Source organism: Hibiscus syriacus, unplaced genomic scaffold (assembly GCF_006381635.1).
Source record: "Hibiscus syriacus cultivar Baekdansim isolate YM2019G1 unplaced genomic scaffold, ASM638163v2 tig00002226_pilon, whole genome shotgun sequence".
Taxonomy (NCBI): domain Eukaryota; kingdom Viridiplantae; phylum Streptophyta; class Magnoliopsida; order Malvales; family Malvaceae; genus Hibiscus; species Hibiscus syriacus.
This window is the reverse complement of record NW_024061916.1, coordinates 17,316-39,444: the sequence shown is the minus strand read 5'-3', so window position 1 is coordinate 39,444 and position 22,129 is coordinate 17,316. Positions and strand designations below refer to the sequence as shown.

The 22,129-nt window shown below is 34.8% G+C and overlaps 1 protein-coding gene across 1 annotated transcript; it reads left to right on the top strand.

Annotated features, from left to right (window-relative positions):
• The first annotated feature begins 14,760 nt into the window (after window positions 1-14,760).
• Window positions 14,761-18,776, top strand: LOC120138449 (respiratory burst oxidase homolog protein D-like). The gene is made up of 11 exons (XM_039153910.1): window positions 14,761-15,576; window positions 15,667-15,826; window positions 15,907-15,955; window positions 16,082-16,195; window positions 16,276-16,701; window positions 16,789-17,175; window positions 17,276-17,371; window positions 17,485-17,600; window positions 17,699-17,863; window positions 17,964-18,496; window positions 18,590-18,776. Exons 1-11 carry the CDS (start codon window positions 14,937-14,939, stop codon window positions 18,697-18,699), a joined length of 2,796 nt encoding a protein of 931 aa, XP_039009841.1. The 5' UTR covers window positions 14,761-14,936; the 3' UTR covers window positions 18,700-18,776.
• Window positions 18,777-22,129: the final 3,353 nt, after the last annotated feature.

Sequence of the window (22,129 nt, the reverse complement as noted above, 5' to 3'; positions counted from 1 at the left end):
ATTGGTGGCAAGCTAGTAATCGTTTTTTTGATGGCACAGATGATGAGCAGCCTCCACTTCGAGAGCCATCACCTCACCCAGAGCCATCACCTGATCGACCACACTATACACCTCTACAACGAGAGCCATCACCTATTCTGTCACATCATCGAGCCTCTTCTCCACCATCACCTCATGATAGGCGACCGGAAAAGATGCCACGACATTTATCTCCCTGTTCTCCACCTTCACGGGATGATTTAGGGGAGTTACGTGATGAGGTCAATGCCTTGCGTGAGGAGTTCAGTACTTTACACGATGACAATGGTGAATGGCGTGAGGAGGTATCTACTTTACGTGGTGAGGTAGCGGCTCTACGTGAGATGGTAGCATGGTTGCAGAATGAGGTTCATACTCTACGCAACGAGGTAAGTTTAAGATTTTTCATTTAACTTGATTTACTCGTAATTTCACTTAGATTAACCATTTCACTTGGATTGCTTAGTAAATTCATTCGGTTGCTGCCAATACTGCTAAACAGTTCTAAAATAACTTAGTATTTGTCTTTGTTTTGTCTTTTGGTTGAAGTCAGTAAATTCATATTTGTCTTTTGGATTGCTTAGTAAATTCATTCGGTAGTAGTTTATTCTTCAAACTTAAATTTGCAACACTGTGAAGTTAGTATTTATCTTTGTCTTTTGGTTGAAGTAATGCAATCCATTCAAGTTTTAATTTGCAGAAGAATAATAGTCGCAACACGAAAATGATTATCGCAACGCGAATTTGACTATCGCAACGGGATAATCGCAATGCGAAAATGACTATCGCAATGCGGAAATGACTATCGCAACGCGAATTTGACTATCGCAACGGGATAATCGCAATGCGAAAATGACTATCGCAATGCGAATTTAGTTTCGCGTTGCGATTTTCTCGTTGCGATAGTCATTTCGCGTTGCGATTATCTCGTTGCGATAGTCAAATTCGTGTTGCGATAGTCAAATTCGCGTTGCGATAATCATTTTCGTGTTGCGATTTTAAGTTTCGTGTTGCAATTTTAAGTTTCAGAAACTATTCTTCTTCTGCAAATTGAAACTTGAATGGATTGCATTACTTCAACCAAAAGAAAAAGACAAATACTAACTTCACAGTGTTGCAAATTTAAGTTTGAAAAATAAACTACTACCCTTTATGTTGTCCTTGAACATGCACTAAACTTATATGTTGTCCTTTTAAATGTTTATATAAGTGCTTACTTCCAGAATGTTATCTGATGCATTTTGTGAACTATGATAGAATAATGACTTGGGTGAATACCGTGCAAGTTTGAAACATATTTGTCTTTGTTTTCACTGTTTAATATCATGTCTGTTTATTTACTGATTTTATGTATTAATTTATTTTTAGCGGCCCGATAAGGTGGATGCTTTACGTCGGGTTTTTCTTGCACGACGGGGTTCACGTATCAGACGGCGTGCACGTGCCATTAAGTCTCCGTTCACCCCAATAGTGCGAAGACTCCGTAAGAAGAATCCCGACTCACCTGTCATCGTTCAAGAGGCCTCTCCTATCGTTCAAGAGGCCCCTATCATCCCTCAAGAGTCCCCTCCCACCGTTCAAGAGGCCCCTGTCATCGTTGAAGAGGTCCCTCCCAACATTCTAGAGCCCGATTCACACGGCATATTATATCGAATTATTGAGAAACCCCCTCCCGTGCCAGACATGATGGATGACTGTTGGCTTTTGTATAAGTTACCGGCCAGTACTATTCCGGCAGATGAAGTGGAGAGGAAAAAACTACCGGAAACAATTCTGGATAATACCCTTTGGGCTAAGACCGCAGTTGATTTTTATCTACATGAGCGGAGCCAGGGGTGTTACACTGACATATACAAACTCAACGATGATATGCATTTGTTGATTGATCGGTCTTGGTGGGGTGTGTTATTAGGGGTTGAAGATAATGGCTATTTCGATTGGGGGTAAGTCTTATATTTTTCTTCTTATATTTCATTTTGATTAGTTTTTTTTTAAATTTATGTAATTCACTAATATATGTATTTATTTGTAAAAAGCATATTGATGCATGGGTGTCACGTCTTCTAATAATAAGGAAAATCAAGAAAAAAAATACGCGATATACAATTATGCCGACGTCTTTTCACGTAGTTCACATGAAGAATCAACGACATTAATCATATGTTTTGGCTAATGGACAAGCTAAACTTTATCCTGCATGGTGGGAGGTCGATAAGGTTAGTATTTATTTTTTAAATATTTTAAAGGTGTTTATAAATAAGTGCGCAATTGAATTATTACTTATGATTGTAGGTGTTTATCCATGTTTTGGAACATACTCATTGGCTTCTCGTCGAGCTTCAGCTTCCATCCCTGAAGACAATAGTATATGACAACATGATAAATTACATATCATTGTCTGATTTGAGAGATATTATTAAGGGATGAAGCTCTCATTTGGCTAAATTCTTGGATGCGATTAATTATTGGACTTATTCTGGAAACAAGAAGCCAAAGAAGTTCAATATTACAGTTATCAGAGATGAGACCGCGCCACAATAAACGCCGAAAGCTAGAGGGGATTGTGGTCCTCTCGTATGCATGTGCTTGGAGCGTTTGACGACAGGAAGTACAGAGTTTCTACCTCCCACCGATAGAGATAGAGGTGCAGTGGGCTTGTGGTTTTGGCATTTTATGGCTAGAACGATATATGCGAGACGCTGCCTACCTGCATCCGCGTTATGAAAGTGTCCATAAACAATTGGTAAGTCAAATGCAAGTGTTGTTAAGTACCTATAATTCAATATAATTTGATGTTTGTTGGTTTTAGATGTGTAGAAAGTGTTGTTTGAGCAAATGTTTGGTTTCTACAGGTTAATCCTGAAGTGAGCTGCGTGAAATTGATGTGCATAAACAACTGTCTGGGGTACACTTTTTTTATTGTAATTGATTCTTAAAAGTCTTACTTGTTTAATTGATGAGAAAAATAATATAATAAGAGTTGATTTGTTTAATTGATGTGTAAATAATTCTTATTTGATTAATTGATGTGTAAATAATTATTATTTGTGCTTGTTTAATTGATTAAAAGTTGATTATTGATGTGTAAATAATTCTTATTTGTGCTTGTTTAATTGATTGAAATGTAAAAGTGATTTGTTGATTTCAATCTGCATCATATTTGCGTTGCGATAGTCTAATACACTTTGCGATTTTCTCGTTGCGATAGTCAAATTCCCGTTACGATAATCAAATTCACGTTGCGATAGTCATTTCGCGTTGCGATTATCTCGTTGTGATAGTCAAATTCGCGTTGCGATAGTTAAATTCGCGTTGCGATAGTCATTTTCGCGTTGCGATAATCATTTTCGCATTGCGATTATCCCGTTGCGATAGTCAAATTCGCGTTGTGATAGTCATTTTTGCATTGCGATTATCCCGTTGCGATATTCAAATTCACGTTGCGATAGTCATATTCGTGTTACGATAGTCATATCCGCGTTGCGATAGTCAAATGAATGTGTAATAAGTGATAACAACTGAACAAATCATAGCAATGTTCAAACTCAAGTTACTAATATACATGGGCCTAACTGAAAATGTTAAAAGTTTACACAAAAAATACACATAATACAACGTTTGCATTTAAAAATCACCTAAGTTAATAGTCCCAAAAGGTGAAGCCGGTTGTGATTGGGATTTTGATTTTGATTGCGATTTTGATTGCCTTTTGCTTGATACCATATGAGCTTTGGATTTTGATGATGATCCATATTTTGGTAGAGGAAAAGATGATTGTGATGGCACTGGTGATCCATATGTCAACCTTGTATGACCACTTTCCTTGCACCGACGACATGTCGATCTCTTCTTATCTTCACCCTTAGTTGGTATACGATCGTGACTTTTTGGTCAGCCAGGTAGCCTTATGTCCATGGCTGGTGGCAAAACTGTTTGTAAGTCATCTGGTATGTCCCACTCAGAAGGATGTGGAATAGGGTAGATAATCTCAGCATAAGTCTGTCGATATACTTCTGTAGTGTAGCAATCCATAGCATATACGCTTGAATCATCTTGGTTTAGATGAAGAGCAACTTTTATAACATGGCCACACGGATAACTAGATGTTTGCCATTTCATACAACTACACATCTTTGCATTTAGATCGACAAGCCCATTTAAGTTATTATCCAGTACTTTAAACAAAGTGTTTGAACATGGTTCAACTCTCCATGACGTTGACTTCACAACACGTTTCGTTATCTTTTTTTCAGCCCATGGTGTAACACGATGTTCCAATGTTCATGTAAATTTAAATAAATAATACTTAGTAAATTATATGATAAGTTACGAATTTAAAGAAATAATACCTGCATGGTTTCTTTTCTTGTAGTACCACTGTTGAATAGAGGCTCAGAAAAACTCCATTAACATAGTAATGGGTAATTTCCGGGAATGACGACTTAGAGCGTTGATTGATTCTGCACTATTAGACGTCATGAAATCATATCTTGCTCCAAGTTGGTGTACTCTTGACCATCTTTCAAACCCGAAATCTTCTAGTGTTTAAGCACACTGAGGCAAAACATGCCTTAAACAATTTATATGCTTATTAAAATCCACTTCCCGATAAGCTTTTACAGCCTTCCAGTATGTCCATTTGTGATTTTTTATACCAGCAGACCTTGATTTTAGATTTCTATATAAATGAACACCAAAAAGTCCATGAAAAGCATCTGGGAAACACCTTCTAACAGCGTTGTCAATTGAGTTTGCCCTATCGGATATGATTGTCAGATTGCTAATAGGACCTATGCAATCCCTAAAATACCCCATAAACCATGTCTATGAATCAGAGGTTTCAGATTTGCCAACCCCGTAAGCTATTGGTAGTATCCCATTGTTAGCATCCATGGCTATTGCTAATAAGTTTACTCCAAGGTATTGACCTTTTAAATGTGCTCCGTCAACTATAATAACTGGGCGCATGCAAGTAATAAACGAACAAATCTACAAAATCATATACACAAGAAATATAATCATTTAAATGTGAAATGCATGTAACTAACAAAAATGAGTCAACAAAATTATATTGATTTACTAACCGCAGCACCAATGGCGATAAACAGCAACTCAAAGCGTCCATCTCTATCTGTTTTGATATGAGTTACCGACCCAGGATTTTTTAGCTTTAAATTGTGACAATAAGCCGACAGTTGGGCAAACGATGCTTCTGGCGACCCCCTCAACAATTCCAAGGCATAACATTTGGCTCTCCAAGCTTGAGAATATGAGATACTAATCTTGAACCGAGCATTCATGTCAGTCATAATTTCATGTCCCCGATATACCCTGCCATTCAAAAGCATTAACTCAGCCAGAAAACCACCCAACACCTTTTTGTTTGCCTGTCTATGGTGAGGAAAAACTTGGGTTCTTGAACATGTATGTTTATCAATAAAAGTCCTAACTTGAAACATTTCGCAATCTTTTATCCTCTTTGCAATCATACGCCACGTACAGTTTTTGTCAATCATACACCTTGTTTTGAAACGATCTTTGCTTGATTTGTTAACTTTTAGTTGATAGCCATCTTCCACACATTTTGTATACAAAGCTATCTTCAAGTCTTCCTTTGTATCAAAACAATCATCTTTCTTGATACGAATAATTTTTGTGTAACAATCAACTGCTATTTTTACCAACTCTTCTTCCGGTATCTGAAGTAATTCTGGCATATTCCAGTTATACTCCCGTGGCATTTTCTTCGGGGACTTTTCTTCGGGGATTTATTCTTCTTCTTTTTCTTCTTCAGGGTTATATGAATTACAGAATGGATGTTCAACATGTTCATTCACAGTCGTAACTTCCTCCTCATTATCATCAACAACATCTTCCTCGACAGCGGCTGTTTCATCATCAAAATTCGGGTATTGACCAATATCAAAATCATTACACGTAGGGTCTGTTTCTTCTTCTGAAACATCATCAAAATCCGAGTATTGACCAAGATCAAAGTCCGGGTATTGACCAAGATCAAAGTCCGGGTATTGACCAAGATCAAATTTCGAATACCGACTATTACTCACAATTTTTTCTGTTGGCTCATCATCGTCTAACTGGTTAATACGAAAACCGGAATTTGGTGCTGAAAGTTTATTGGGATTTGGATTAGGTAAATGTTGTGGGTTTTGAGATTGTGTTTGGTATTGGAAATGTGGTGAAACAAAATTTGCTTTGTGATGAAATTGTGGTGGAACCATTAAATTTTGAGCACCATAAACTGCGGTTGAAAAACTTAGTTGATTACTACCCGCTACTGACCCAACTTCACTACTTCTAGGTTCAACAACATACAATGTAACATCATCTTGCAAAACACTAATGTAATCAATGAATCGTTCAACATCTTCATTGTCGGTTAACAAATAAACTTTACCTTTTCTCTGATAAGATAGCCTAAATCAACTTAAGGGCTCTAAATTCAATTTATTTGCAACACGTAACATTAGAGTTTCATAAGTTAACTTTTTTAATGACAGTTTTAGTTGAAGATTCATGGGTAAATGCATATATTGTAAAACACCATGAACATTCTCCCATGACCCTCCAAAACACAAATCTATCCAAACATGATCAACATTAGATGATTTCATTATTGTAAATTAATTTACTAAACAAACGAGCTGCGAAACTAAAACCTGTTACCGGATGGGGAAGTATGTCGTTGGATATAGGAACGGATGTCGCCCGGAGAGAGTGATAGATGGAGATGGAATGAGTTGCGAATTAGGGATTTATGTTATGAGTTGATGTTGCTGCGTAGTAGTTATATACCCATTTATGTTGCGAAACTAAAACCTGTTGCGAATTTGAAATTCAGTGATGCGTTAGTCAGAATCGCGTTGCGATCACGTATTATCGCGTTGCGATAGTCAGAATCTCGTTGCGATAGTCAGAATCGCGTTGCGATAGTCCGAATCGCATTGCGATCACGTGTTATCGCGTTGCGATTTACATATTCGCATTTCGATTTACATATTCGCATTGCGATTATCAAAAAATCGCAACGCGGATTTCGAAAATCGCAATGCGATGGTCAAAATCGCATTGTGAATCTGAAAACCGAATTGCGATAATGGAGATCGCGTTGCGATTTAGAGATCGCATTGCGATTTTGTTGGTCATTTAGGCAAATCGTAAAAAAGTTGGTTAAAATCGTATATTATAATGAATTTTCGGTCATTGAGGTTATTTTCTCAAAAAAAATCCCGCATGTACCATTTTCCTAGTTTCTCCACTTAAAAATGTATTAAGCCATAATAATAATAATTTTGTAGTCTCCCTTTACATGCAAGTCAGAACATTGAGAAGACTATAAGGGTGTGTTTGGTTCACGGAATGTAACATTACTAGTGGGAATAAAAGGTTATCGGGGAATAGGATTATTGAGAATGTTGTATTTTGTGTTTGGTTGGTTTAGCAGGAATGTAAGATTATAGTGTCTGGTTAAAGGAATAAAAGATTATTGGAATGTATATTTTATCAAATTGTCCTTATTATATATTTGTTTTTTAACAAGTTGAATTCTACTATAATATTACTATAATTAATTTATATATTTTCTTTAAAAATTTTAAATTCATAAAATTTATATAAAATTTTTTTACAAAATTGAAAATATAAATAGGTTTAATGAAAGGGTAAAATTTTATTTTAACCCCTGAACTTCATATAAAATTTTAATTATAGATTTTTTTGTAAATCTAAAATAGTTTAAGGATAAATTTATAATTTAACCGTCGTAGAATTTTTATTATTCAACTACAGAAGAATGATATTTTTGAGAAAAAAATTAAGGGCATTTTATTCCAAAACGTCGGTAATCCAACAATACCTAAGGGAATGGGTAATCACATTCTCGGTAATATACCTAAAAAAATCCACTGTTGATAATAAAAGATTACCGGGGGCTGAGAATGTTGGCCAACCAAACGGGGGAATGAGGATTTCATTCACCTGGTAATAAAATATTCCTTAAACCAAACAGTCTCTAATAACCATTTCAAAACACATTGGATGTCTACAATATATTTTTTCTTAAAGTGATGTCAATAATCCTTTAATTTGTGTCAAATTATTTTCAATATTATATATATAATTTATAAAAAAATATTTTTAATAACCCTTTCTTCAATGTGGCTCAGCCACCGGCTATTCGAGTTTGAAGGTACCCATTTGTTTGATGGGGTTTTGTCATATAATGAAAGCTCATTATATAATTCCTGCAATCGGCTCCATATGGGCCTTATCCAGACCAGTACATTGCCGGACTCGAACTTTATAGTACTAACTGTTATTGGCACGAAGGATCCGAGTTGCATTGTGTTTCTCAGATTTATTTGTCAATTTTAAACAGATTTGCTGCCACTGATGTTTCTTTTGAAACCAAACCAATTTGAATTTGTGATGGAAGTCACATGAAATTGGATTGACGTCAAATTTTCTTTTTCCAAGAAGTAGGAAAACCTGCAGTAGTACACAAAGGAGAGGGCACCTATAAAAATTAGGAAATACCCCACATCATGCAAAGCCCATCTATATTCTTCCTCCTAGCCTTAATTTTAACTATTTTTCTTTATAATATCAATAATTTCATCAATAGTTCGAGTTGAGCAAATGAAAAACGAATGGTTTCTCGATTTCAAAGAAGAAGTACAATTGATGTAGCGATGGTCAATTATCACATTCATCCTCAACAGTCTATCTCTCGTACTAAACTTGCTAAGAATAGCCATCCAAACAATGACAGAATGCTTAGGGATATACAACGGGAACCGAATAAGTTTTTGCCAAGAAACACAAGGGGTCCTTACTCTAATCTCACTCCAAATCCAGGCTGCCTTCACCTGTTGCAGTCTCGGAACAGAAGCAAAGACAGGAGCAATCTCTACCCTTTGCTTAACAGTTTCCTCAAGCTCCAACTAGTATTTTCATATATTTCATTTATCATGGATCACGATATTAATTTTGAAATGATTGTCAATCGATTTTACACTTACTCTTGCCGACGACAAAAGGAAATTTTTGTTACCCATATTCATGTTCATGACTTGACCATGAAATTGCAAAAGCGCGGGTTATATAACAAGTAAAATTTCCTAAATCCACGTGTGATTTTAGAATTCAACGGAAAAACTCGGTCATTGTGTTCATTCTAGGCCGTGTCTGGGTGAAGGGGCGTTTTGAAATTTCAACACAAATAATAACGGTCACATGAGATTTTCAACACACATTGTTAGGTCCGCGTGCTTTTTTAGAAGCAAAAATAAAGTCTTCTCCATTCAAACAGTGCCTCCTTTTTCAGATAAGCTCTTTTTTAATCCAATTGCACGCAAATTATTATTAATAACTAAAATTATGTTTTCTAAACAAATTTAATTTTGACATAATCATAAAATGTTGCGGCTCATATTAAATTTAGATGCAGAAGTTTCCAATAAAAAATCAAATCATAGCCCATTTGACTTTCACTTCCAGAACTTCGCACTTGAAGTTTTGTTTATTTTTTAATTTAAAATTTGACATTTAATTGTCCAACTTCAATGCATGTATCTATTTTGTTTTGCTGAATAATCGATATATTAACAAAGAACAATTTTATAAAATAATATTTAATTTTAAAAGTCTATAATAATATATAAAATATTTCTTTTTAATTCTATTTACCCGAACTTGGAAATTGCTTTACTTTTATCATCGTAAACTTATAACTGATTTTTTTACACAAATCTACTGTATACTTAAGTTTTCTTATACACATTTGAATTTCTTTAAGTTCAAAAATATTTCCAGACTTATTCAATAATTTGTTAAACTCATTCATTTATATGTATTGACATTCATCTTTTGATTATTTATTATTTTCATACGAAAAATCATTTGTTAGATAATAAACACTAGGTGTGTTCAAACAGTTAATTCGGTTAACCGACTGAACCGAACTTCTAAAAATTTATTAACTTCTTTTTTTTTCTTTCAACCATTAATCGAAATGATTTTTTTTGAAAGTTTTTAATTGATTCGAATAAAGTTCTATTGATCGGTCGATTAACCAAATTTTATAAATTATATATGTTATAGATAAACTATTTAATATTTTTTACTAATTCAATTAATCCGATCGATTAATTCAATTAAAATCAAAGTTTAAACACTCTAAATAATATATATAATATATTAAATATTTAGTAATTTCAGTTAATTTGATTAATGAAGCGATAATCAAAGTTTGAAAAAAAAATCTTAACCTTTAACCGACCGATTAACTGAAAAAATTTTGGTTAGATATGTTAAAACCAAACTTTTAACGCCCCTAATAAACATGCCTTAAAAATCGAGGTTTGGTTTCTAATATTTCCCATTATTAGAAATAATCTTCAGTCATTTTCGGACAGTAATATTTCATATATTCAACTAACTTTAACATAGTTTCAACTAATATTTCATTGATTCACCTAACTTCTACATAAGAAAGACACGAACGTGCTTTAATACGGTGAGATTTTCACTTATTACAACTAATTGAGCCAATAAACAGACGAACTTTTAACTAATTTTGTTATGTACATGTAACAAATATTATATTAGTCCTGATTCATATTACATTTCAAGATCAATCTCGAAGAATAAAAAATGGATTTTCTCTAATAATTACCTAAAAAAATACTTCGACTAACTAAAGTATTAAACAACTTACGGGAAAATTAAAATAAATAAGAGTAAAATATATAAATAATTTCTTAATTATAAAACATTTATTTTTTACGTATTTAATTATAAGTTATAAAATAATTATTTAATTTTAAAATAATGTGTCAATTAATAAAATTGATATTTTAACAAACTTAACCCTTAATTTTGTTGGCATCCGAGGGTGAATATGATTATGAGTTTTTCCATTTTATTGGGAATTTGTTACTGTCTTTGCTTGCTTTTTTGGTGTCATTGTTTCGGTCGTTGGCGGAGGTAGACACATATCTATCTTGAAATTGGAAATTTTTTTATGTTAGTAGTTCATTTTAGTGACATTATAACAATGACCCTAATTCAGGAAATAATATGGTGAATATTTTATATCGGGACATATTTTTTTGGCAAAACTAGATAATTTTTTTTCTGAAAAATAAGGGTGATTGAGAATTATTTTAGGATATAGGTCATTTGCTACAGTGCACATGAAACTCGTCACGTGTGAGTGACGAGTTTCATAAAATATATTTAAAACTCGTCACAGGGGCGTGAAAAGTTTCATACAATTTTATCTCATATAATATGACAAGTTTAATTTTTTTAATATATTTTATAAAACTCGTCACATGAGTTTAACGAGTTCTACGGACACTGTAATAAATGACCTAAATCTCAAAATAAATCTGAAGGTGTCATATTTTACTAATTAATTATTCTGTATGTATTATTGAACTAATTTTACCCATATTTTTCTGTTGAGAAAGCATTATAGACGAATATCAAGAATGGTGATTTTCATTGTTATTTGATGATTACATAGCTTTGGTTATTTATACAACACACACGTTATAACAAACTAACTGAGGTTGTTAGTCTCCTAACTAACTACGCTGAGCTGGATAACAACTGTGCTGAGCTGGCATCTTCCAGAATATGCTCAATATCCTCCCTATTGCTTCAGCTCTTTAACAACGTTCAACATCCTCCCTGCTGGTTTAGCTCTTCAAATGACCATACTCATAGCTTTTGTCGAAATGCAGCAAAACTATCCTTTGTCAACGCTTTAGTTAATCCATCAACCACCTGATGTTCCGTAGGTACATCATTGATCTTCAACTTCCCTGCTGCTACTTTCTCCTTAACAAAATGAACATCAAGCTCAACGTGCTTAGTTTTCGAATGATATATACAAGATTTTCACTCATTGCAGTTGCACTTGAATTATCACACCAAATGACTGGTGAAGTGCGCATTTGAACTCCCATGTCTGCTATTAACGCATCCAACCAAGTTACATCGGATGTTGCATCTGCCAAACTCTGATACTCAGCCTCAGTAGTAGACCTGGACACAGTCTTCTGTTTCCTTGAACTCCACATAACCAAATTGCCTCCTAGGTACACACAACACCCTGATATTGAGCGCTTGTCATCTATACTACCCCCTAATCAGCATCTGCAAATGATGTTAGTTGAACCGACTCATCACTCGGAGAAAAGACCAGTCCATAGTCAAGCGTCCCTCGAAGATAATGCATGACCCGTTTTACTGCAGCAAAACGTTGTTCTCGGGGTGTATGCATAAATTGAGCCAACTTGTTTACACTAAACTCAATATCTGGCCTTGTATGACAATCATAAAAGAGAGATCCCACTAGGCTTCGATATTCTTTTGCATCATTCAGGTCATCACCCGACTCTTTGAAGAGCTTAAGAGAATATATCATGGGTGTAGGTGTTGAGGCAACACTTTCCATACTTGTCTTGGTTAACAACTCCATTATGTATTTCTTCTGACTTAGAAAGACATAACCTCCTGCATGCTTAACTTCAATACCAAGGAAATAACTCAATTTGCCAAGGTCTTTTAGAAAGAATTTTTTGTTTAACAGTTCAACCACTTTTTCAATCTCATCGTTCGAGCAGCCTGTGATGATAATATCATCAACATAAACCAAGATATACAACACTCTCCCACTTTCTTGCTTGATAAAAAAGTGAACTATCAGCCTGTGTACTTTTGAATCCAATGCTAAGCACATAACTTCTCAACTTAGCAAACCAGTTTCTCGGGGCTTGTCTAAGTCCATACAACGTTTTATGTAATTTGCACACCAGCCGAGAGCCATTTGATACTTTCTTCTTAAAGCCCTGAGGTTGTTGCATGAATACATCCTCATGAAGATCTCCATTTAAAAAGGCATTATTTACATCCACTTGCCTCAGTTACCACTTGTTTTGAACTGCAAGTGTTAGTATGACATTAATGGTGGAAGACTTGACAACTGGGCTGAAGGTCTCTTGAAAATCTTGCCCAGGAACTTGAGTAAAACCCTTGCCCACAAGTCTGGCCTTATACCTCTGCACAGATTCATCAACATTCCTTTTTATTCAAAAAATCCACTTGCAACCCACTACTAATCTCCCTTCAGGTATAGTGGCCAGTGACCACGTGTTATTTCGTTCCAGTGCTTCATATTCTGCATGGATTGTTGCCTTTCATTGAGGAGACTGCAATGCCTCATATATTGAGCATGGTTCTTTCTCAGTTTCTGTATGAACCATGGAGTAGAGTTTTGGCTTAAAAATGCCACATTTGCTTCTGGTCATCATCGAATGTCCAGTGACAGGAGCAACCACTGACTGCACTTCATTACAACCGTTCTACATCTCTTGTGGCTCACTTTGAGTCAGATCATCATTAGGCAGTTGATGTTGAGTGCTTTCTTCACTCGCATTCGAGTGCTTTACGCTTCCCCTAGCTGAGCTCGGAGGGGAACTGGCGCTGGACACTTGTTGTTCCTCATTTTGAGACCCTGTGACAGAATTCATTCACAAGGTGGCTGATCCCTATTGGTTTTCGTGTGGCACACCCAGCTGCACACATACCCTTCCAGCGCCATCAATCACAGGTAGATGCATGGGCCATTTTATGACATTTTGTCCACTACTTTGAACACAAACGTCTTGTTTACTTGTAAAAGGAAATCACTGTTCATCAAAAACGACATGCCTTGATATGTAGATTCTCCCATCAGAAGCCATGCATTGGTATCCCTTGTGCTGTGAGCTATATCCAAGAAACGTGCACAGTTGCGAGCGATGGCTTAGTTTGTGATTTTGATAAGGTCGAAGATGAGGAAAACACCTGCAACCGAACACTTTCAAGAATTCATAGTCAGTTAACTTATTATGCAGTACCTCAAAATGTGACTTTCCTTGCAAAACTAAATGAGGTTTTCATAGTTATTTGATGATTACATAGCTCTGGTTATTTATACAACAACACACACGTTATAACAAACTAACTGAGGTTGTTAGTCTCCTAACTAACTACACTGAGCTGGATAACAACCGTGCTGAGCTGACACCTTCCAGAATATGCTCAATATCCTCCCTACTGCTTCAGCTCTTTAACAACGTTCAACATTTTCCTACTACCCTATATGGCCGGGGGAGCCAAAAATTAGTCACGAGGTAAAAGACTCTCATAGTAAAGCAACAGAAGTTACTATGACATCGACGATAATATCATATTTTGGTGTGATGGTTCAATGGTACAAAGTTGATAAAATTAATAAATAAGAAAAATGTTATAATAATAATTAAATTGAAATAAAGTATAAATACTAAGGTTTAATTTTTTAAATTAATATCAAATTAAAATATAATAAAAAATTAAATATTAAATTCATTAACATGTCATATTTATTAACTATCACATAATTTATTGTAAATTTTTAATGAAAAATAATTAATTTATTATTTTTTAAACTTAGATGACAATTTTCTAATTGTTCAGAGTCGGGATGTAAAAAATGGCATATAATTGAGGGACTATTTACGATTGTACCCAATAAATAAATATGAGTTGTCTTTGATCGTCTGTTTTGACCGACGCCATGAAAGCTTGCTTCCTGTAAGTTTCTCATTTCCCTTACTACTGTTAGCTATAAATATAAATACAAGGAAGCTCGATTCCTTGCAATTTAAAACCAAAAACATTGAAGAGATGAAATGGTTGTCTGAAAACCTTTAGATAAATCTTCCTTCATCGCTTTCTTACAGACAAACTTTTTGTTCCAATTTTTCATTAGTTAATTCACATTTAAGGAACCAGTTTTCAATCCTTATTTTACAAAGCCAAAGTTGTTGTCCAAATTGTAACGAAGAATAACAAGGGGGAAAATGAGGAGCGATGATGGGAGAGGAGCTTTTTCAGAGAACAATTCCGACACGGAAAGCATAGCAAGTGACAGGGCGGCGTTTAGTGGACCTTTGGTTTTAGGCGGCGGCGCTGTATCTAAAAAAAGAGCTTCGAAAAAGAGTGCAAGATTCAACCTTCAACCGGAAATCGCCATGGCCAAGACTAACTCAGGGGCCAGCGCTGCTGGTTTCGCCGACGCAACTGACAATGACGACGGTTACGTCGAAATCACCCTCGATATCCGAGACGATTCCGTGGCGGTTCACAGTGTTCAAGGCGCCGGTGGTGGAAGCGAAGACCCAGAGTTGGCTTTGTTAGCTAAGAAAACACTGGAAAACAAGTCGGCTTCATTCCGTTCATATTTGTTGAGGAACACGTCGAATCAAATTAAACAAGTTTCTCAGGAACTGAAACAAGTCCTTTCGAGAAGACCATCTAACGCCGGCCGGAGATTCGATAGGACCAAATCGGCGGCAGTTCATGCCTTGAAAGGGCTCAAGTTTATCACCACCAAAACAGGGGCCTCCGGCAATGGATGGTCTGCCGTCGAGAATCGATTCAATAACTTGACCGCCTCTACAAATGGCATTCTTCACCAATCCCAATTCGCCGAATGCATCGGTACGTACTTTATGATCGAAAGAACAAAAAAATGAGTAACTTTTTGGCAAAAAGAAAACAAAATTTCATCTTTTTCAAATTCAACTACAGGAATGAACCAGTCTAAAGAATTCGCCATTGAGCTGTTTCAAGCGCTTGCTCGGAGACATAATGTAACCGGTGACTCAGTCAATAAAGTCCAACTCAAACAGTTTTGGGATCAGATGTCTGATGAAAGCTTTGACTCTAGACTTCAAACTTTCTTTGACATGTAAGTTTTTCTCCCTCAAAATCTGATGAACTGAAAGAAAAATCTGGTTTATTTACTAAGTTTAAGCTCTAATCATGCAGGGTTGACAAAGATGCTGATGGAAGAATCACTGAAGAAGAAGTCAGGGAGGTAGGAATCGACATTCACCTAACTTAAAATGACAACATTTTCTTAACATTTACGTAACTTTTAATATATTTATTTTATGATCTTTTTCCATTATATTCTAACAATATGAATTATTTTACACTGTAGATTATCAGTCTCAGTGCTTCTGCAAATAAACTTTCAACGATTCAGAAACAAGCTGAAGAATATGCAGCTTTGATCATGGAAGAACTTGATCCAGATAATGCTGGATACATCATGGTAAATCGACACTCCCCAAAGACAAATCTTTTTCCTGTCCCATTCTGCCTTTATTTCCTAATTTTACTTTTTCTTAACAGATTCATAACCTGGAAACTCTCTTATTACAAGCTCCGAATCAATCAGTTAGGGTCGGGGATAGTCGGATTCTAAGTCAAATGTTGAGTCAGAAACTCAAGCCAACTCAAGAGAACAACCCATTAAAAAGGTTGTATCAGAGAACTAAGTACTTCATATTGGATAACTGGCAAAGGATCTGGGTTATGATGTTGTGGCTTGGAATTTGTGGGGGCTTATTTGCGTATAAGTTCGTGCAGTATCGGAACAAGGCCGCTTTCGATGTCATGGGATACTGTGTTTGCGTTGCCAAAGGAGGTGCAGAGACTCTTAAATTCAATATGGCCTTGATTTTATTACCAGTGTGTCGAAACACCATAACTTGGCTTCGGAACAAGACTAAATTAGGCGTTGTTGTTCCTTTCGATGATAACCTGAACTTCCACAAGGTAGGCCATACTATTAACAATCAAACCTCTCGTAGAACTCAACATTAGTATAGTTTTGTAATGTAATGTAATGTAACATAACTGCAGGTTATTGCGGTTGGGATTACGGTTGGGGTGATCCTACACGGAGGTGCACATTTGACCTGCGACTTCCCGCGGCTACTTCATGCCACAGAAGAACAATATGAGCCCATGGAACCTTACTTTGGGGAGGAGCAACCTACAAGCTACTGGTGGTTTGTGAGGGGAGTGGAAGGTGTAACAGGCATTATAATGGTGGTCCTAATGGCCATTGCCTTCACACTAGCTACTCCTTGGTTCAGGCGAAACAAACTGAACCTTCCCAAGTTCCTTAAGAAGCTCACTGGATTTAATGCCTTCTGGTATTCCCATCACCTTTTCGTTATCGTCTACGCTCTCCTCATCGTTCATGGTTATTATCTCTACCTCACTAAGACATGGCATCAAAAAACAGTAAGCACCGTCATCCGTTTCATTTTCATTCAATCTCTTCATTCATCACAAATATCATAGTGCGATTTCACTAACTCGATTTCGATACCTTAAATTTCAGACATGGATGTATGTAGCAGTGCCTGTTGTTCTTTACGCCTGCGAAAGGTTAACTCGAGCATTTAGATCAAGTATCAAGGCAGTTAAAATTCTCAAGGTATATCATGTGCTTCAAGTATATACATTTCACCCAATATTGCAGTTGGAGCATTCATATTTCTTTGATACAAATTCTGACATGTTTTCTTCTTTGTTTACTAATTATGGAAGGTTGCTGTATATCCTGGAAATGTATTGTCGTTGCACATGTCAAAACCCCAGGGATTCAAATATAAAAGTGGGCAATACATGTTTGTCAATTGCTCTGCAGTCTCCCAATTTGAATGGTTAGTACATTTTGTTCTTCAGTCACTCGGACTAAGTTGTGAATGTCGGATATGGATCCGAGTATTATTTAAGCTGATCAAACCATTGGCAATTTCAGGCATCCATTCTCCATAACTTCAGCACCCGGAGACGACTACCTCAGTGTTCATATTCGAACTCTGGGTGATTGGACAAGGCAGCTCAAAACTGTTTTCTCTGAGGTTTGTCAGCCTCCACCTGCTGGAAAGAGTGGACTGCTCAGGGCAGAAGGAGCCAACACTAGGTAAAATTTTCACATCTTAGAAGGTTTCAATTAGGTGCAAGCTAGTTAGATGAATGATTAATGTTAAACCGAGTAATGACGTGTATGAATCGGTGTACAGCTTTCCGAAGATTTTGATCGACGGTCCATACGGAGCACCGGCACAGGACTACAAGAAGTACGATGTCGTCCTCCTGGTGGGGCTCGGAATCGGAGCCACCCCAATGATCAGCATTGTCAAGGACATCATCAACAACATGCAGATGGAAGAGGGTTCATATCCAGGATCAAGTTTAGAGAATGGGAATTACAATCCCAAAAACAAGAATAGCAACAGCAAAGGGTTCAAAACACAGAAAGCCTACTTTTACTGGGTCACAAGGGAGCAGGGCTCATTCGAGTGGTTCAAAGGGATAATGAACGAAGTAGCCGAAATGGATGAGAAACGGGTGATAGAGCTCCACAACTATTGCACCAGCGTTTACGAAGAAGGCGACGCTCGATCGGCCCTCATAACCATGCTTCAGTCGCTTCACCACGCCAAGAACGGCGTCGACGTCGTCTCGGGGACTCGAGTCAAATCACATTTCGCAAAGCCAAACTGGCGTCAAGTTTACAAAAAGATTGCCTTACACCATCGTGACGCTAGAATTGGTCAGTATTTCTCACCCTTTTCACCAGCCCTTTTTTTCATCCGTCAGCCATTGTTGATTAACTAAATCATCATGGCCGTATTAAATGATGCAGGAGTTTTCTACTGTGGGGCACCCGCACTCACCAAGGAGTTGAGACAATTAGCATCGGATTTCTCACACAAAACCTCAACAAAGTTCGAATTCCATAAAGAGAACTTTTAACAATTCCTCTATTACATTTTTTCCATACATTTCTAATTCATTAGTTTCAAGTGAATATATATTTCTTTTCTTTTCCATTTCAAAATTCTTCCGAATACGTACATGTGTATTGATTTAGTTTAATAGAGTTATTTAGTACCATGAGAACTGTAATAAAGTTTTCTATATTAATGCAAGTCTTTTTCCATTTCTTTAATTGTATTTGTCCTATACAAATATCAAATTATCAATTCTATTATTAATCTAAAAAATGAGATGAGATATTTTATAATATGGATTTCTCAATAAATCAAAAAACCATTTGACTTTGTTGCGTGCGAACTAATAATTCATCGACTGCATTTTTCATTGTCTGCCACCTAAAAGGACAATCCATATTTGCTTCCAGCTCAGAATCATTTATTTCAGACATTTATTTGTGTATTCAATTGAATAAAATAGACACTGCAAGCTTTTGTCTCTTCCAAGGGAGGTTAGTTATATAAGGGGAGGGGCTGTTTGTTTAAATGATTCAAATGCTGAATGATTCAGAGATTTTGTATGAATTAGCTCTGAATGTGACATGTTGTTTGATAATGACTCTGAATGATTCATAATGTACTTTGATGCTGAATCATTCAGCACTGTTTTGTTGAATCAATCAGCACTGATTCATTTAGAGGTGAGAAACAAACACGCTGAATGCTGAACGCTGAATAATTCCATTCAGAGCCAAACAAATAACCCCTAAGTCTGCTTTGTGTTCAAGAGTTTTAAGTATAATTAATTTTCAGCTAAAATACAAAACTGAGAAAATATAAATCTGATGGGAAGATAGAAATGCAAGTGGCATAATTCCATAATATCGACGCCATTATAAGGTGGCTACACATTCTTTTCTTTTTCTTAACTTTTTCCTAGTGCACCAAAGTCAAAAGCAAGTCCCCACAAACCCGTTATATATAATATGATTAAAAGATAATGTGTGATATAACTACTAACATGTTACAAAAAGTTAAATAGTCATGTGTTTAGTAGTTAAAGCATTATTATTATTATTTTTTGAAGTATTGAGTTCGAGTATTATGTATATCACGTTCAATATTAAATAGTAAAATATCTCTTATAAGAAAAATAGCACATGCTGTGTATGGGCCTGCATTTCCACTAATTATTTTTGTTCATTACATTTCCACTATTTTGCGCAGTACAAATGTGGGATATAAAATCTTGTCCGTAGTGAGTTTCTAGAATCATATAAAACAAAACACACAAATTGTTGAACTTGAACATATAGCATAGAGGAATAAAACAAAAACCGAACTCCCAGCTAATATGTTAATTGAAACAGTTTACATTAGAAATTGAAGTTTCTGGGTGTTTTCAAAGCGTGCACTACGGCATATCAATTCATAGGTAAAACGCGTTTAATGTATCGCCATCAATCTAGAACAAGCTGTTTCAATATTTTGACCATACGTTTTCTTATCATCATTTTACACATTGAACTATTCTCTTCCTTGCAATTTTTCAACGCCGTGATGCTTTTGCATGTAGCATGCATGCAATTGGGTAGGTGATAATGACCCATGTATATCTTTATTTGAGGTTAAAAATATTATCACGTTTGATTTATTTATTTTATATTTAAAAGAGATAAATTATACTAATGACCACTTAACTATTAATCCCTTTTACTTATTATTTATTTATTTTATATTAAAAAAGATAAACATATATAATTTACCCTTTTTATTAGTATGGAATAAGTGCAAAGTAATATATGTTCAAAGATAACTTTTAATCATTTAACATTGAATGTTCAGATCCCTAACATTCATGATGTTCGAACTGAGGACCTCAAGGAATACAATACCAAAACCTAATTGATATAAGACTGAAACTCAAGATCTAAATCATGTCAAATCTTCAAGAATACAATACCAGATGCGGAAGCGTAACTGAATTAATTGATAGGTTGAAATCCTTGAATCTTTCTTTGGTTATGATCTCCAAGAATAAAAGTTTTCTCTTACCGTAAAAACTCTCTAATGAAGAAAAGAGTAGTATATGTTAACTTATTTCTCGGGAACTACTATCTCTTTATATAGAATGAATATTATGACAATCTATTAAGTATTTATAATTCTATCACTCATCAAATTATAAATATAACTTATCTATATTTTAATTCCATGGCATTTTAATATACCTATAACACAAATCACATAATTCATTACTTAATTTTATATCATATTTTATAATAATATATCCACAATTGTAGATTTTAATATAACATTATCGTCCCGCGTATGAAAGGCACCTTATCAGGAGGTCACAGTTGTCTAGCAGCTGTAACTTGAACATAATTTATTTGCGAGCTGGTGTGAAAATTGGCCCCATGAACTCGGAAGTTATATATCGGGAGACTTTTACAATTCTTCCTTTTCATATGTTGATCTTTAAAACGTAAATCTCTTCTGAAAAATGGTAGCATTCTGATATTAGTCCCTATACTATTTCATAAGTTACATATTTAATTCTATATTCTAATTTGGTCAAATTTAGTCATTATACTTTCAAGTTTTAAAATATTAGTCTTGATCCAAATACTACAGGACAGTGGAAATAAAATACAAAGACCTAAAATAATCAAATAGATAATATAAACTAAATATATAACTTATTAATACTATAGAGACTAATAATAAAATTTGAATAAACATGCTTAATTATTACTGTTTTAATTCAGGGTCAAATTTTTAAATTCAAAAAAATATTAGAAAAACTAAATTAAAGCACACAAATTAAATCTATAAGTTAAGTATAATTCAAAGGCTATAATAAATTTTGACCATTTATTTATATAACCTTTTTACGCTAAGTGCACTTTATTTATATAAACTTAAAACATACGAAACTTTACAATTCTTCTAAAATATATATATATAAACTTTTTACTTTTTTAAAAAATATATTTTTAATATTTTTAAAAACAATATGAATTTCATTTGATATTTTCTAAAATTATATATATTCTTTTTACTTTTTTAAAAAAATAAAAAAATATTTTTCATAATTTTCTTTTATTTATATCATTTATATTGTTAGATTTTTTATTATATATTAATCTTTGATAACATTATGTGATCTTAGGCATATATATCACGTCTTTAAATTAAAGAAAAATGAATAAGAAAGAAGTAAAATGTTAAGGTATCAAATTCCCTCATTACCCATTAAGAATAAAATTTATATTCTTTCCTTTTTAGGTAAAAATTGTTTAAAAAAAGGTTAAAATATTATATAATGAGTTAATTGTATTATATGTCCCTAAACTATAGCCCTCATTTCAAATTGGTCTTTAAAATTTTAAATATTACAATCTCATCCTCAAACTATAACTCTCATTCTAATTAGTTCTTAAAATTTTGATTATTTCAATTTCATC